Below are 17,510 nucleotides of genomic sequence, written 5' to 3'. Positions count from 1 at the left end.
CAAATGAAGCAGACAGAGGACATAATAAAGATTAGTACAGAAATAAGTGAGTTAGAGGGCACCTGGGTGGCTCAGTCAGTTGAACATCTGCCTTCATCTCAGGTGGTGATCCCAGAGTCCAGGATTGAGTCCTGCATCAGGGTCTCTGTTCCATGGGGAGTCTGCCTCTCTCTCTCTCTGCCCCTCCCCTCATTCTCTCTCTCAAATAAATAAATAAAATCTTTTCTTAAAAGAAATAAGTGAGTGAGGAAATAGAAAAACAATAGAAATCAGTGAAACCAGAAGTCGGTTCTTTGTTTTTTAAATGTTTTTAATTTGACAATATTTGACACACAACGTTATATTGGTTTCAGATGAAAAGTTGGTTCTTTGAAATAACAAAATTGACAAACATTTAGCTAGATTGACCAAGGAAAAGAGATGTCTCCCCACTACTCTCGCCCTTTCCTTCTCCCCTTCCACTTCTCTTCCTCTCTTCCTTTCTTCTCCTTTCCCTCCACCTCCTCCTCCCCTTCTCCTCTTCCTCCCCTCCCTCTTCTTCCCCCACCTCCTCAGGTTAATGAGAATGACAAGGAACTGAGAAAAGAGAAACCATGGATTGAAAGTATGATGGCTGGGGCAGTAGCAAGTTAAAATAGGTATTTATTTTGTTCTCCCTGATTGAAGCAACATATCCCTCAATGCCCTGGTTAGAGTTTCAAGGGCACCTAGATCCAGGGGAACATGATTCTGATTAGTAGAAGCAGAAATATAAAAGAGAGGACATTACAACCAACCTTACATAGGTAAAAGCATTATAAAAGAATAATATGAACAATTGTTTCCAATAAGTTATACAACTTAGATGAAATGGACAAATTCCTAGAAAGACACAACTACTGAAACTGACTCAAGAAAAACAGGAAATCTGAGCAAACCTATAACAAGTAGAGAATTAGTAACCAAATACCTACCCACAAAGAAAAGCCCAGGCCTATGTGGTGAATTCTACAAAACAAAAGAAAAAATTCTTCAGAGACTCTTTCAAAGATAGGAAAGGAGGGAACATTTCCCAACTAATTCTGTAAAGCCAATACTACCTCAATATCAAAACCGGTCAAAGATATCATCAGAGAGCAGCCCAGGTGGCTCAGCGGTTTGGCACCGCCTTCAGCCCAGGGTATGATCCTGGAGTCCCAGGATCAAGTCCCATGTCGGGCTCCCTGCATGGAGCCTGCTTCTCCCTCTGCCTCTCTCTCTGTCTCTGTATCTCTCATGAATAAATAAATAAAATCTTAAAAAAAAAAAAAGACATCATCAGAAAAAAAAAAATCTCTTATGAACATAGATGCAAAAGCCCTCAAAAATACACTACCAAATTGAATCCAACAGTATATAAAAATAATTACACACCATGACTAAGTGGGATTTATATCAAGAATGCATGGTGTTTCTAATACCTGAAAATCAGTTAATGTAATACACCACATTAACAGAATCAAAACCAAAAAATCACATGGTAATCTCAACAGATGCAGAAAAGCATTAGAAAATCAAAGACCCTTTCATGGCAAAAGTACTCAACAAACGAGGAATGTAAGGGATCTTCTCCAACTTGATAAAAGAAATCTAAAACACACACACACACACACAGAACTAACTGGCATCATACTTATTGATGAAAAAAATGGATGCTTTTCTCCTAAGATCAAGAACCAGACAAAAATGTCTATTCTTGCCACTTCTATTTGACATTGTGCTGGAGGCTCTAGCCAGGGCAATTAGACAAGAAAAAGTAATAAAAGATGTCCAGGTTGAAAAGACAGAAGTAAACTATCTCTAATTTCAGGTGACAGGATCTTGCATATAGAAAAATCACAAGAAATCCACTAACTATTACCACTAAGAAATTATTTTGGTAAGATTGCAGAATGAGAGATCAACATAGAGCAATCAATTGTATATCTATACTCTAGCAGTGAACATTCCACAAATGAAATTAAGAAAACAGTTCACATTTACAATGTCATCAAGTGTCCAGAAGTAAACACAGTGGGTTGATTTTTGATGAAGATGCCGAGGCCAATCAAAGGGAAAAGGATCATCTTTTCAACAAATTATGCTGGGACAACTAAATAGCCACTTGTGAAAGAACACAGTTGAAACTTTACCTCACACTATACACAAATATTAATTAAAAATGGATCATGGGCCTAAATGTAAGAGCTAAAGGATAAAACTCTTAGAAAAAATAGAAGCAAATCTTCACAGCCTGAGTTAGGCAGTGGTTTTTAGACACACACCAAAAGTGCAAGTGAAAAAAAAATAAATTGGACTACATCAAAACTAAAAACTTTTGTGCTACAAAGAATACCTTTAAGAACGTGAAAATATAACTTTTTCTCAAATAAAAATGTAACAAGAGAATGGGAGGAAATACTTACAAATTGTATATCTGATAAGAGATTTATATGCAGAGTGCATAAGGAATTCCTACCACTCAATAATAAAGACAAGCAACCCAATTTAAAACTGGGCAGAGGTTTTGGGGTTTTTTTTGTTGTTTTTTTTGTTTTTTTTTAAATTTATTTTTTATTGGTGTTCAATTTGCCAACATATAGAATAACACCCAGTACTCATCCCATCAAGTGCCCCCCTCAGTGCCCATCACCCAGTCACCCCCACTCCCTGCCCATCTCCCTAGTTCCCTAGTAGAACCACCCCTAGTTCGTTTCCCAGAGTTAGGAGTCTCTCATGTTCTGTCTCCTCTTCTGATATTTCCCACTCATTTTTTCTCCTTTCCCCTGTATTCCCTTTCACTATTTTTTATATTCCCCAAATGAATGAGACCATATAATGTTTGTCCTTCTCCGATTGACTTATTTCACTCAGCATAATACCCTCCAGTTCCATCCACATCGAAGCAAATGGTGGGTATGGGCAGAGGTTTTGAATAAACATTTTTCAATACACAAATGGCCAATATGCACATGAAATGATGTTAACATCATTAGTCACTAGCAAAATACAAATCAAAACCATACTTCCCACCCACTCAGATGGCTATAATGAAACAGACAGAAAACCACAAGCGTTGACAAGGATATGGATAAATTAGGATCCTCATACATTGCTAGCAGGAATGTAGATGGTTGCAGTTTGGCAATTCCTCAAGATGTTAAAGATGGGCTTTCCAGGTAGTTCAGCAATTCCACTTCTCCATATCTATCTGCCCAAGGGATATAAGAACATAGATATAGGGGTACCTGGGTGGCTCAGTCAGTTAAGCAACTGCCTTCTGCTCAGGTCATGATCTTGGGGTCCTGGGATCAAGCCCTATTCAGTGGGAGTCTACTTTCCCCTCTGCCTCTGCCCCTCCCGCCTCCCCGCTCTGTCTCATGCTCTCTCTCTCAAATTAATTAATTAATTAATTAAGAAAATCTTAAAAAAAAAAAAACTTAGATCTACACCAAAACCCATACGTGCATCTTCATAGCAACATATTTTATAGAAGGCACCCACCCAAATGTTCACCAATAGATGGATAAACAAGATGAGATGATTTGGGTTAGGGATGATGAAAATATTCTAAAATTAATTGTGATGGTTGCATGACTGTGAATATACTAAAAACTACTGAATTGTACACATTGAATTTTAAAAGGTGAGTTGTATGGTTCATGAATTATATCTCAATAAAGTTGTTTTCAAAAAAAATGAATGATTAGATCTATATGTATCAACATAGATAAATCTCAAGAAATGTAGAGAGAGAAAATACATGTTGAAAAAGGAAACAAGGAAGCATACAATATGATGTCTTTTATGTGAAATTGTAAAACAAATGCAATAGTATATATTGTTTGGGGAAAGATAAATTCTTAGTAAGATATAAAAACTTGGATGGAAAGGATATACTCCAACTGCAAAATTTCCCCTCTCTATAAATAATTTTTTTTAAATTTTATGGTTTATTTGTCCACTGTTTATGTGTAGTGTATAAAGAAATATGTATCTATGTTCGTATCCTTTCCTTTCTTAAATAAGAGGTAAAAGACCGTATGTACTTTGCTCTACTTTCTTTTTAACTCAACAATATATTCTAGAGATCACTCTAAAAGAGTTTATGGAGCTATTCCAGGGAGGCTCCTTTATTAACCTTGTTGGGGCTTCTGTCCAAAAGGAGGAGGGCCAGAGATGGATGACTATATGGAGACATTGAAGGATGAGGAGGATGCCTTGTGGGAGAATGTGGAGTGCAACCGGCACATGCTGAGCCGCTACATCAACCCAGCCAAGCTCACCCCCTACCTGCGCCAGTGCAAGGTCATTGATGAGCAGGATGAAGACGAAGTACTCAATGCGCCAATGCTGCCCTCCAAGATCAACCGGGCAGGTAAACCTTGGGAGCCGCCCAGGAGGAAAGAGTGGGCGACCTCTTGTGGCGGCTTCACAAAATACCCTGTAGTTGGCTCAACCCAAATGAAGTTTCTCCACGATGGAAATTTTCAAACGGGGGTCCACCAACTTCTACCCACCCCTGTTCCCCCCACCAAGCTCTCTGCGTATGGAACTGAGAGGGTCCATGCATTTGGATGGGGAGAAATTATATCTTTATCTACTAACCTAAACCGAGATTTAGCGTTTCCATCAATTATGAATGTAGGTAGGCGACGGATCACAGTAGGGATTAGCAATACCTGTGACTTTGTCAATAACGAAATTACAGATATCTCCATACCACATTACAGCTGTTACACATCTTCCAAAATATCATTTACACTCATCTCACCCTCAAAATTTTAGTAGTTATTAGACCTGCCAAGAGATCGTGTTATTAATGCATTAGTAAAGAAGCACTTTTATTACTGAATCTCAAATGTAATACTTGATAACGGCATCTTTTTAGAATTGATTCCCTTTATAATCCAATTTCTTTTTATCTGTTTAAAAATATTATTCTGAGAAGGGGTCCACAGGCTTTTCCAGACTGTCTAGGGATCCATGACACTTTATCCCAATCTTCAAAGGTAGTAAGTGTGGTTTGTAAAACTTGTTTTGGTTTCATATACGTATATGTGTATATACGCTCATCTGTATTTGCATCTCTGTGTATAGGCACGAGGTCACAATGTAAACCTCTATTTCATACTGTGGCTCACAGTTGAAAAGGTTTGAAAATCACTTCCCCACAGTCTGACTGGTGATAAGTAGCTCATATGCTGTGACTCTCTTTTGCAGACATAACAGACATCACTAATCACAGCTTGCTTTCCTACTGAGCTCGGATATAACTTCAGAATATCCTCCACACAGTGCTCCAGGCAGCCTCGCCAAACAGCCCGTTAACACAAGATGAAACTTATCTATTAGATCTACCCTGGGACCTCCAGGGGAAAAAAATATATGAAAATAAAATTTTTGAGGGAGGGCCAAGAAATGTAAAGGGTTAGTGGAACTAGCGTAACAGAAACCAAAAACACCAGGCAAATTATATTTAGGTTAAAGATGTTTCTGGACTCTGAGATAATCCCCAAGATCATGGAGCTGTGCCTGCTTCCCATGACTTTTCCTAGCTCTCCACCCCAAGATTTGTCTTCCTGCTCTGAGTCTCAGAGAACCGTACATTATTCTGTAATTGCTATTAAACGTCCAGCCTCCTTCGATCGCAGAAGAGCTGGTGCCCGTATGGTTAATTTCAGCCCTGGCCAGTCGGGAAGCTCTTTGAAACTGTTGGTTTCCTATAACTGCTATTTCATTTATCTTGGTTCTACCAATTTCTTAGAGAAAGGAAAACTAACAGCTACTGAATCCCTGTTGAGGGCCTGGCACTTTGATTTATATTATCTGGACTCCCAGATACCACTCTCGAGCGACAGAATGTGGTGAGACTGTCTTCTTAGAGTTTATTGGGGGATAACAGTCCAGGATGAGACCAGACATGGAGACTTGCATCCAATCAACAGTGTACTCTTCTTCTCACCGGGTGATTCCCATTCCCCTAGGCCGATTATTGGACATTCTACATACAAAGGGCCAAAGGGGCTATGTGGTCTTCTTGGAGAGCCTAGAATTTTACTATCCAGAACTGTACAAACTGGTGACTGGAAAGGAGCCCACCCGGAGATTCTCTACCATTGTGGGTAAGTGGCTTTGCCATCCGAGGCATTTGAACACTGGCAGGAGGGTGTGTGCCTGTCCAGTGGTGAGACAGTTTTCAAGCTATGAATCTATGACGTTAGGACAATGTCCCTGTGGCACTTTTGGGCTGTCAACTACTCATTTCTGCCTGATGATCAAAGGTAGGTGACAGAGGAGAGCCAAAGTAGGAGCCAAGAAAAGTGGGTGTATGCATAACATCCCCCACGAATGTTGGTGGGGTGGAACAGAAATTCATGCTACGCTCTGGATCCTGTCCTGGCCTTGCCTGCCGTCTTGCCAGTACCCCTGAGCCAGACCGTTGATAGCCTCATCTCGACTTAACTTCCTAAATATTCCTGAATCAGCCTTCTCTCCCATCTCCACCACTGTCCTGGTCCAGACTCCTCCAACCCCATCTGCCCTATATCCATTCCTGCTCTGCTCCAATGCTCGCTCCACCCTTCATGTTACCCTCCCTGCTAAAAACCCTTAGTGGTTTTCCACCTCATCCAACTAAACACCCATGTCTTCAATGGAGCCCACAGGAACCCTATCATGGTCCAGCCCCTGCTGACCCTCCCAGCTTCCCTCTTCTGCCTCTCCATCTCTCTGGACCCCAGCCACTCTGGTCTTCCTTCAGCTTCTAAAAGGTGCCAAGTTCCTACTTCCTCCCTCTAGGGCTTTGACCATATCTTTCCACCTTCCTAGAACGTGTTTTCCCTCCTCAACATTTGAGCTCAACCATCAGGAGACTTGGAACCTGTCTGCCCAGCAGGCTGGATCTGGCCCCCTGCTGCCCACATCCTTAGTTCCTGCCCCTTTACTTGGCAAAATCCTCACCATGTGTAGTTCTATTTGTGTGTGATCATGTGCCCAGGGCCTGGAGAGCTGAGTTCCATGTTGATGTGTGAGTGAGTGAATGAATGACTCCCGCCCCACACCTGGGGCCCTCTTTGCTTTCCCCCTCCACGGGCTTGACAGGGCTCCCCCTCTCCACAGTGGAGGAGGGCCATGAGGGCCTCACACATTTCCTCATGAATGAAGTCATCAAGCTACAGCAGCAGATGAAGGCCAAGGACCTGCAGCGATGCGAACTGCTGGCCAAGTCACGACAGCTGGAGGACGAGAAGAAGCAGCTGACGCTGACACGGGTGGAGCTGCTGACCTTCCAGGAGCGGTACTACAAGATGAAGGAGGAGCGCGACAGCTACAATGATGAGCTGGTCAAGGTGAAGGATGACAACTACAACTTGGCCATGCGCTACGCCCAGCTCAGCGAGGAGAAGAATATGGCCGTGATGCGGAGCCGAGACCTCCAGCTCGAGGTGAGCGGCCTGCACCAGGGGTGCTGCTGGGACTCGGGACCACCCTGTGAGCAGGTGCATGCAGGCACACACAGGCCACCAGAGCTGCTCACTCAGCGGGGTGAGGAGAGTGGGGGACACAGATCTTGGGGGGCACCTAGACCCACTGTGCATGTGTGCATGCCAACACAGAGGCTTAGCATGACCGCTGAGGGCCCAGGGCCACCATGTGTGTGTGTGGACATGTGTACATGGAACCATGGGGGGACCACTTGCTCAGGACCCAGAGCCACCATGTACGTTGTACAGATGTGCACACATGGACCCAGTGGTTATTCCCACCACCTGCTCAGGACCAAGAGCCACCATGTGAGTGTGCAGACATGTACTCACAGTCCCTCTGCAAAGCCAGGTGAGGGGGAAGATGGAGAACCCAGGGGCCCAGACCACGAGTGACCCTCAGGAAAATCAGCAAGGAGATGAACACACTTGTTCTGTGGAAACCTTCTCAACTGTATCCACAAGGCTCAGCATGGCACTGTGGGACTGTCAATGTACTTATCAATGAACAATCCACCAGCCAAATGATTGATGTCTTTAATGAGTTTATCTCCAAAATGGAGAACGGGAAGGGAATTTGCTTAACTCATTCATCCCTTTTATTTATCGAGTGCCACCGTGCACCAGGCTCTTTTCCAGGGATACATAACTCAGGACCAAGGCCCTGCTGTCATAGAGCTCACATGCTAATCAGAAAACAAATATGTAAGCACCTGGTAGTAATAAGTGCTATTAAGAAGAGGGAAGGAAGAAGGATGGGAATAGCAGGTGAGGGATCCTACTTTAAGAGGATGGTCAGGAAGGGTCTCTAAGAAGGGGACATGTGAGAAGAGGTCCGAGGTTAGGGAGGGAGCCAACGTGCAAGGCTCAGGGGAAGAGCAAAGGAAAAGCCCCAAGTCAAGGGTACGCTTGGTGTTTTGGGAACCATCAAGAGAGCCAGTGGGGCTGGAGCCAAATGAGCAAGTGGCACAGAGAAATGGCCAAGGTCCAGATCATAAGGGCATGGTAAGAACTTTGGAATTTATTCCAATTGTGATGGGAAGCCACTGAAGGATTGAGAGCTAGAGAGTGACAGCTGATTTATATCTAGAAGGATTACTCTGGCTGCTGGGTGGAAAATAGACTCAGAATATTTATTAAGCACCTGCCAGATATAAGGCATAGTGCTAAGCACTGTGGGGGACACAGGGATAAATAACCCGATTTCTGCTCAGGTCACTTACAATTTAGTTGAAGTAGACAGATCAGTAAACAATCCACTCAAATTCAGGTGAATTGAGTCAGTGGCGTAGTGGGCAGTAGAGCATTTTTGTCAAGAGCACGAGTTTTTAAATCCTACGCATCTGAGTTCAAATTTGACTTCCGGCTTCTGGCTTTTCCGCTTAGTTGGCTTTTGGCCTGTTTACTCATTTGTAAATGGCAAACATGGAAAATAATTCCCGTGCCCCAGGGCTGCTGAGACACAGCATCATGATTTGGGCAAAGTCACGGCTGACCCGGTAAGCACTCCATAGCGCTAGCAGTCCATGCCCACTTAGATGCGACAGAGGATCTGGACCCAGCACGGAACACAGGGCTGACCTTCCAAGATGCCAAGGAGGATTCTTTTTTTTTTTTTTTTTGGCATGACCAGGAGGAGAGGTTTCTGTGCTGTTGTAGCTAGGATTTGGAGAAGTTAGCCTGTGGCAGCGACTTACATGTTTCTCTCCTAGGACTGTGTCCTATATTATATTTCCCTGATGATATAGTGGGAAGCATGTCTAGAACTTGAAAGCATATCTGGCCAGCTGAGTCCCCAGGCTGCCTCCGTGCCTGCCTCTTCCTTCCTTTCCTTCCACAGGGGCCCAGTGGCAATACGTTCTGTGCTAAAGCCACCACCCTCTGGCTGCCGGGTACCTTGCACTTGTTCTCCCCATGAGCCTAGAATTGTACAAAGGCGCTCGCCTCTTGGGTGCCTCCCTTTCTTGCAGCCCTTGAAGACAGTTTTGAGGTGGGTGTTCTGTGAGGTCAGTTTGGGGAAGCAGACACATTTAGGCACAAAGGTCTAAGAAGTCTTCTCCTGGGCCCACTTCCTGACATTCACCTGTCCAGGACGGACCTCAGCACATCTCCACTTGTCACATTTCCCAACGTAGTAACTGCCTCCTCCGGGAAGCCACTCTTCCAGCCCTGAGTGTGGGTCCTTTAGGCCAGAGATACTGTGAACCCAGAGGGCCTCACACTGTCCTTTACACAGCAGTACAGTTTGTCCGGATAGAATTCTGTGGGAAACCCACAAGGACAACACTGTGCCAGAGGCTCTGGGGTAAAGCCAGGTCATGGGGCCCAGAACCCCAAGCTCTCAGCCACCCCACTCCCTGTGATAACATGAGTTCTTAAGGGGAGTCCCCGAGGGAATTCTCTATAGCACCTTTCAGAATTATCCTCAATTAACGAATCAAAGAAGATGGCACTTTGTTTTACTGCAAAAGGTTTCTTTGAGCTCTTCACTGCAGCTAACTGGAAGAATAGGTGTGGGCATCACAGGTTTTGTGGGGAGTCTGCTGGGGATCCAGGGGAGCATTGCCTTTCCTGAATGTTGCCTGCCAACTGTATTGTCCCCGTGGCACCCTTGGGCATTTCAGATTGACCAACTAAAGCATCGGTTGAATAAGATGGAGGAGGAGTGCAAGCTGGAGAGGAACCAGTCTCTAAAACTAAAGAATGACATTGAGAACCGGCCCAAGAGGGAGCAAGTTCTGGAACTGGAGCGGGAGAATGAGATGCTGAAGACCAAAATCCAGGAGCTACAGTCCATCATCCAGGTGAGGGCCAGGGCAGGGCAGTAGATGGAAGGGGCAGTGAGGGTCTGGGGGCAGACCCTGCCCCGGCCTGTGTCCCACTTGCTGACTGTGTGGCCCACGGCAATTCACGTCATTCCTGCCCCCTCTGTAAAGTAGGGTCACCACTGCACCCCCTCGTCAGAGACATGACATGTGAGCTAACACTTGCGATGCCACAGAATCACTGCCCCAGGCTCTGTGAGACAGGGACAGCCGGGAGACCTGTTTGTCCTTAAAGATCCCAAGAAATTCACCTCTCAGCTCCGCGTGATTTGTTAAAACGACAAGTGCCTCCCTGTATTTCCCATCACAGACTCATTTTCGGGTATGAAGGAGGAAGTAGCTGAGAAATAACAGCCCCGAACACATCTACGGGGAAAGAAAAAAGGCTTCCCTCCCCTTCCTCCAGAACAATTCCCCCAGGATTGGCTGCCTGGCATTTGAGGTGCGGATTTGGAGCAGAGAATGAATCCCAGGTTAATCGAAGCAGATTAATTGATATTTCAGGGGATGCATCTGGACGGCAGATCAGCCCTCTCTTTGTTGTCACCTACGAAGTGTTTGCAGGAGCAGCAACTGCTTCTCTTGGCTCTGATAAGAGCTGGGGCAGAACAATAGGCGTCGGGATGTTCCTGAGCAGAAGTGGGTTTTATGCTTCTTTCCAGGTGATAAAATTCTTAAATAATAAGCTGCTTAAGGACCCCGAGAGGCAGCGACTCTTTCTCTGCTTCCCTAGCACAAAACCTTCTGCTCTCACAGAGCATTTGTCACTGGCTCTGTTGTCCCCTGCCTTCTGGGGCCACCTGGCTCCCTGCCTCACCACACCCCCAGCATGGTCAACCCTTCCCGTCCACCCACCCAGGCCGGGAAGCGCAGCCTGCCCGACTCGGACAAAGCCATCCTGGACATCCTGGAGCATGACCGCAAGGAGGCTCTGGAGGATCGGCAGGAGCTGGTCAACAAGATCTACAACCTGCAGGAGGAGGTCCGCCAGGCAGAGGAGCTGCGGGACAAGGTGGGAGCCCCCCGATGGAGGAGCAGCATTCCCCCAACCAGTGCCCTCGGGTTTCTGTGCATTAGCAAGATCTCCCCGGCCCCCACCCTCTTCAGGGGACTAGGTTTCAGCATGGCACAGATGCCCCATGCGTGCCGGCAGGAGCACCTGGCAGTGCATTATTGTGCCACCCTAGCATCCGCTTCCCCTCCTAACTGCAGGCCACATGAGGAGACACAGTGTCTGCCCTGACCCGCTCCCCATCCCCCCTTGCACACAGTAGGTGTAAAGCAAATCTCAGCCAATTGACTGACCTACAACTGTGGCCCTGCTCTTCAGAGAGCTGATTCTCAGAAGGACATGCAAAGGAAGGAAGGGACAGGCCCACAGGGAGGCTGGGCTGGAAAGCTGCTGGCCCCGATCCATCTCTCCCCATTGCTTACAGTACCTGGAGGAGAAGGAGGACCTGGAGCTAAAGTGCTCAACGCTGGGCAAGGACTGTGAGATGTACAAGCACCGCATGAACACCGTCATGCTACAGCTAGAGGAGGTGGAGCGCGAGCGGGACCAGGTACGGGCAGGCATCTGAAGGTCGTGGGGGCCTGAACCGGGCCCCGCTGGCTCCTACGGCAGAGCATCATCCTTCGATACCTCTCTAGGGTCACAGCTACGTGCAGGCTGGGTCACTCATCAGAGGTGTGGCTGCAGGCTAGCTCTACCCCGTGGACGCCTCACAGCCCTCTTCTGTAAGATAGAAGTGATAAGACAGCATCACCTGCTAGGGGCAAGGGGCAGGCTCCAAGAGATTCCACCCCAGGACTCTCAGTATAGGGCCCAGCCCCTGGCAAAGGCAGGACACACGGCAGCGGTGGTATGTACTCTCAGGAAAGGTAGCGATTTTTTTTTTTTAAGATTTTTATTTATTTTCTCATGAGAGACACAGAGAGAGAGGCAGAGGCAGAGGGAGAAGCAGGCTGCATGCAGGGAGCCCATTGCAGGACTCAATCCCAGGACTCAGGGATCACGCCCTGAGACAAAGGCAGACACTCAACCACTGAGCCACCCAGGTGCCCTGCAGGTAGCGATTTAAATGCCCAGGAGTAGGGGTCAAGAAAAGAGCAGGAGCCAATGTGGCCAACCCTGGGCATCCAGACAGAGACCACATCCTGGGTCTGATTTGGTTGGGTCGGGGTGAAAAAGCAAAGTGGCCTCATCCTCCCCTCCCTGGCAGGCCTTCCATTCCCGGGATGAAGCACAGACCCAATACTCACAGTGCTTAATCGAGAAAGACAAGTACAGGAAGCAGATCCGAGAGCTGGAGGAGAAGAACGATGAGATGAGGATTGAGATGGTCCGGCGGGAAGCCTGCATCGTCAACCTAGAGAGCAAGCTCCGGCGTCTCTCCAAAGACAGCAGTGGCCTGGACCAGGTGGGCCCGGGGTGAGGATGGGGGGCAGCGGGGCCGAGCGAGGCCCCCACACCTGCAGCTGGGTGCCTCCCCACACTGCTGAGGTGTCCCCATGCCTGTGCGGCAGCCCTGCCCTAACACACCCAGAACAACCCATATCCTTGACCCTCCTGCTCGTCCATAAATTTTGCACGATGAATTTTGAATTTGGAAAATGCAAGATAAAACCCCATCCTGGCCACTTGCTAGCCAACTTTAGACAAGTCACTTCACCAGGTAGCCTCAGCTCCTTCTTAGTTGACCATGGCCACCTGTTAACGTCCCACCCTGCTGACCAGCGGCTGCCACCACCATGTGGATGGTTACTGGTATCTGATGCCCACTGAAGCCCTAGCACCTATGAGGACGCTGTTCTTTACGGACTGCACGATACTTAATACATGTCACTGTATAAGCCCCAAGGGCTCATGAGTGGATGCTGACATCAGAGCAGATGAGGTTACCGTCAGCGTAGCTGTGCATTTGAGTGCTGTCACACATGGGTATATGCTCAGTGCCTTCTGTGCATGAGCTCCTGCCCACAGAACTGTCCCACCAGGAAGGTAGGATTACTGTCCTCAATTAATTACCAAGGAACCCTGACCCTAGCAGCTGAGGGCATGGCTGGTCAAGGCCTACAGAGGTCAGGCCCTCAGAGACTCAAATTTACCGCTGGAGATTAATCCAGGAATGTGACATTTCAGCACAGTGTTGTGCGTGACAAGCTGGGTTGGGCCATGGGGTCCCCGGGGGCCTGGGCCTTGGCTCTGGCAGGGTTTTAGGAAAGATTCCCTGCAGAGAGGCTCAGGACTGTGTGGGAACCTCTGCTTGCAGTGCTGTCCCTGGCTCTGCTCGGCCCCTGTAAAGGAAACTGGAAGCTTCTGCATTATGCTGTCAACCCTTTGAACATTTATTGTTTGCAATTATGCAGAAGCTCCAAGAAGGCCGAGCCCTAGCAGGAGGCCAGGCTTTGGGTAGACCCTCGGGGAGCATTTGCTCCAAGGAGAGATGAAAGCTGTGGGGGCATCTGTCCTGGGTAAGGGAAGACGGGGCCAAGTTCTGGGCCCAGGACAGCCTGAGCAAGGTCCTGTGGGCGTGACACACAGCATGCTGGCGGCAGGCCACAGTGGATGGTTCTGCTGTCAATGGAGTAGGAGGCAGGGCGGGGCAGGTGATGCACCCCAAGGGGTGACAGCAGGTAGCAGAGTCGGCTTGTGGGCTAAGGCCGTTCGTTGTTCTTCTGGGACCTTGGTGCATTTTGTGCAGGGAAGTAAGGCTTTGGGTTTGGAGGCAGCAGCACAAAGGTTGTGTGATTTGGGGGGCAGCTTGCCCTGAGGCCACTGGTAGAGAGCACCAGGACGGTAGGCTCACATGTGAGGACAGAGATGGTCACACCATCATTCAGCGACAGGTTCTGCTTTTGGAGCTCAGGCCCAGAACTACATCTGGGATTGTGAAGGCAGCATGTCTGACCCCGGGGCCCAAGAACCCCCCAGGGGCCATCACCCTGCTGCTGTGAGCATGACAAAGAGGGAGGAGACAGGGACAGGGAGGTTGGTGACGAAGAGCAGGTGGTGCTAGAAGCATGAACTGGGCATCCAGCGGGAGGTGGTGCTACAACCATGTACCTGGGCTTCAGGGCTGGCGAGGGACACGGGGGTCAAGAAGAAGAGTGGGTGTCCTGAGTTTGCAGCTGGAGGCCCCCAGGAAGGCTGGCCCGCCCCCCGTAGCTGCTGGCCACGCTGCCTCACGGGTGCCTGCCTCTCTCCCAGAGTCTGCCCAGGAACCTGCCGGTGGCCATCATCTCCCAGAACTTTGGGGACGCCAGCCCCAGGACCAACGGGCAGGAAGCTGACGACTCATCTACCTCAGAGGAGTCGCCGGAAGACAGCAGATACTTCCTGCCCTACCACCCGCCCAAGCGCAGGATGAACCTGAAGGGCATCCAGGTGCGGAGGGCGGCCGTGGGCGGCTGGCGGGCGCGGGCCCGATGGGACTCCGACAGCTCCGGCCCCATCTGGGGAGAACCCCCCAGCCCCAGCTTTTCCCTCGTTTGCGTTAACAAATTCTGCCCCCATCGCTCATAAGCGGAGCAGAAGTTAGAGAGAGAGAATGAAGTAAGCGTTATTTCGAAATCCGTTCATTTATTTAGCAAATAGGTATTGAGTGTCTCTCCTGTGTTTATTGACGCTGATGGCTTGTGAGAGGCCCGCTGGGGAGCCGGACTTACAGCAGCAATCCTGTCCGCTCCGCTCAGCGTCCGGGGCTGTCCAGGGCTCAGTCTCCACGAGGAATGAATGCACGAGATAATCTCACATGAGAGGGGCCGGGCAGCTCAGGGAGGGTCCCCACCCCACCCTGGCAAGGGCCGCCTCATGCCAGGGAAGGGTGGCCAGGGCGGCTGCCCGAAAGCCTCATGCTTTCCAGAAAATACCCCTGCGTCTGCATTGTGTATGCAGTTCTGCTGGGCCTCATGCCCACACGTGGTCCTTCCTCCATGAACTGTGTTTCCGGCCTTGTCTGATTTGTCCCCTCTGTCCTTGGTCCTCTCTTCCCTCTCACAGCTACAGAGAGCCAAATCCCCCATCAGCCTGAAGCGAACCTCAGATTTCCAAGGTTGGTGCACTCCCAGACCCTCTCCTGTCTTTCCGTCTGCCTCTCCCCATCCTTTATTTCCAATGGGGCAGTCAATCCTGTGCAGTCAACCTGGGACAGGCCTGGGGGCCCCAGGTGGAAGGGTGTCCGATAGAAATTAACAGTCATTGTCACAGGACAGGGCAGGAGCTGCAACGTAGAAAGGTCCCAGCTGTGCTACACACACACACACACACACACACACTGAGATCAGCCCTGAGCCCCTGATACCTCAGCTGGACTCAGTGCTTCTGCTCTGGCTTAGCAGAAGGCTGGCCTGACCTTCCTTCCAGGCTTTTGGCCAGGCAGTCTGGGTCCATCTGTGAGCCCCTGGTTCTCCAAGACACAGCATCTTCAGAATCCTTGTCACTCATCCTCACTGTGACTCTTGGGTGACAGTTGGCTAGGGATGGTTTGCCTGGGTAAATCAAGCACCTACTGTGTATCACGTGCCAATAGGTCCATGTGGATGCCCAGAGCCTCTCCTGAGACAGGGCCATCAGTGAAGAGGTAGCAAGTAGCTCTGGACACCCAAGAAAGAGCAGAGGGAAGAGGGCTGGAGAAAGATCCATCAGGAAGGGACACAGTCTCTGGAAGGGCACTCAGGATAGAATGGGGTGCGGGGGCAGGTTTGAGGAGCATGGCATGCTGCTATTCTAGAGGTAGGAGCAGGGAGTGCCAGGAATGAGGCTGCAGAAGGTCACAGGGAAGGAGCTACACGCTGACAGTGTGCATCCCTCCTGGGTCCACAATGGGGCAGGGGAAGGAGGAGTCCTTGGACCTGCTGGAGGCCAGAGGAAAAGCATCTGGGGACAATGGAGCCCAGGGTTGGGGGTCCACCCATCCCTCTTATTGCCAGATCAAGTATCTATAGCACCTTCTTTATCAGAAGGGACGTGTAAAGGCCCTGCGGCCTATGGGAAGTAGAGAAGTGTTTGCCCCAAGAAGAGGGAAAGGAGGCAGCAGGGTAATGGAGCTTCTGGACTCTCCCCAAGCCTTTGCCATTGTCTAGCATGAGATGCCCACAGATTATGATGTGTGCGTGTGTCTGACGGTCCATGCACAAGGCACAGGGGGCCGGGTGGGAAAGCTGGCTCTCCTGTGCAGCAAGGCAAGAGCTGAGAGAAGTGTGTGCAGAACCCCAGGTGGCCCCTGAAGGAGCAGGAGGGTCACCAGGAGCTTTACTGAGGAGGCCACAGACTCTGCCACGATTGGCCCAGTCTCCAGTCGGCCTGTTTCATAGAAAGGGTGGGATCCGTATTGAGGATGGGGTTGCTCGCAGGGACGTTTCTACTCTACGAGAGACACATGCTCCCAGTTCCTGTTGTTCCACAGAGTGTCGGGAAGCCCGGGGGCGGGGGGAGGGGGGGCGCCTGAGTCCTCGGAGACGAAGGACATGGCCTAGCCTCTGCAGAGGCTGCCCCGGGCCCGGCCATGGCAGGATGCACCCATGTACAAGACCGGGCTCCCTTCTGGGAGCCTACAGCTGGGGAACCCAGAGGAGGGAGGAGGCTGTCCCCACGCTCCCCCCAGGAGGACAGGCCACCCAGACAGGACAGCACCCAGGTGCTCGGTGCCCACAGGAGCTCTTCATCCCCTCTTCCCTGCCTTTCCCTTTGCCTCCTGCCTCCATGAGGACAGGGCGAGGCCACGAAGAAGAAGGCATAGACGCCAGCCCCAGTTCCTCCAGATCCCTGCCCATCACCAACTCGTTCTCCAAGATGGTAAGCCAGGGCCCCAGCGTGTCCCCTTCAGGCTCCGACCTGTGCCCGCCCCCACGCTCGCTCACCGTCCTCCGCCCAGCAGGCTGGGCCCCCTGCTTTGCTCTCTGCGCAGGGCCTGCGAGCGTCACTCCGGGGCTGCAGCCCAGACCCTCCTTATGTTTATTTAAAGATGTTTCCACCAGCTCACGATGTATTTACACCTTCTCGCCGCCTCCTTTCCTAATTTAACACTTGGTGGGAGGAACGGATGGGCCTCTGAGGAGCGGAAGCGAACTGCACAGGCGGCGGCTGAAAATTCTGCTGCAACTTGGGGGCCCTGGGCACCTCGGGCAGCCCGGCTGGCGCTGCTGGGGCTGCTGGAGCCCGAGACCACGGACCCCGGCCCCAACCCCCCACCTCCGCCTC

The 17,510-nt window shown here is 49.6% G+C and overlaps 1 protein-coding gene across 5 annotated transcripts in view; it reads left to right on the top strand.

Annotated features, from left to right (window-relative positions):
• Window positions 1-17,510, top strand: part of CARD11 (caspase recruitment domain family member 11) — a 112,866-nt gene that overhangs the window by 75,855 nt on the left and 19,501 nt on the right. For all 5 annotated transcript variants that reach the window (XM_072836822.1, XM_072836819.1, XM_072836820.1 and 2 more), the window contains exons 3-12: window positions 4,163-4,375; window positions 5,985-6,122; window positions 7,120-7,445; window positions 10,109-10,288; window positions 11,169-11,321; window positions 11,746-11,871; window positions 12,532-12,729; window positions 14,520-14,696; window positions 15,312-15,363; window positions 17,023-17,105. In XM_072836822.1, the coding sequence (XP_072692923.1) occupies window positions 4,163-4,375; window positions 5,985-6,122; window positions 7,120-7,445; window positions 10,109-10,288; window positions 11,169-11,321; window positions 11,746-11,871; window positions 12,532-12,729; window positions 14,520-14,696; window positions 15,312-15,363; window positions 17,023-17,105 (1,646 nt within the window). The remainder of the gene's footprint in view (window positions 1-4,162; window positions 4,376-5,984; window positions 6,123-7,119; window positions 7,446-10,108; window positions 10,289-11,168; window positions 11,322-11,745; window positions 11,872-12,531; window positions 12,730-14,519; window positions 14,697-15,311; window positions 15,364-17,022; window positions 17,106-17,510) is intronic.

This window comes from Canis lupus, chromosome 8, assembly GCF_048164855.1.
Source record: "Canis lupus baileyi chromosome 8, mCanLup2.hap1, whole genome shotgun sequence".
In the NCBI taxonomy this organism is placed as follows: domain Eukaryota; kingdom Metazoa; phylum Chordata; class Mammalia; order Carnivora; family Canidae; genus Canis; species Canis lupus.
The sequence above is the reverse complement of the archived record's forward strand: the minus strand, read 5'-3'. Positions and strand labels throughout refer to the sequence as shown.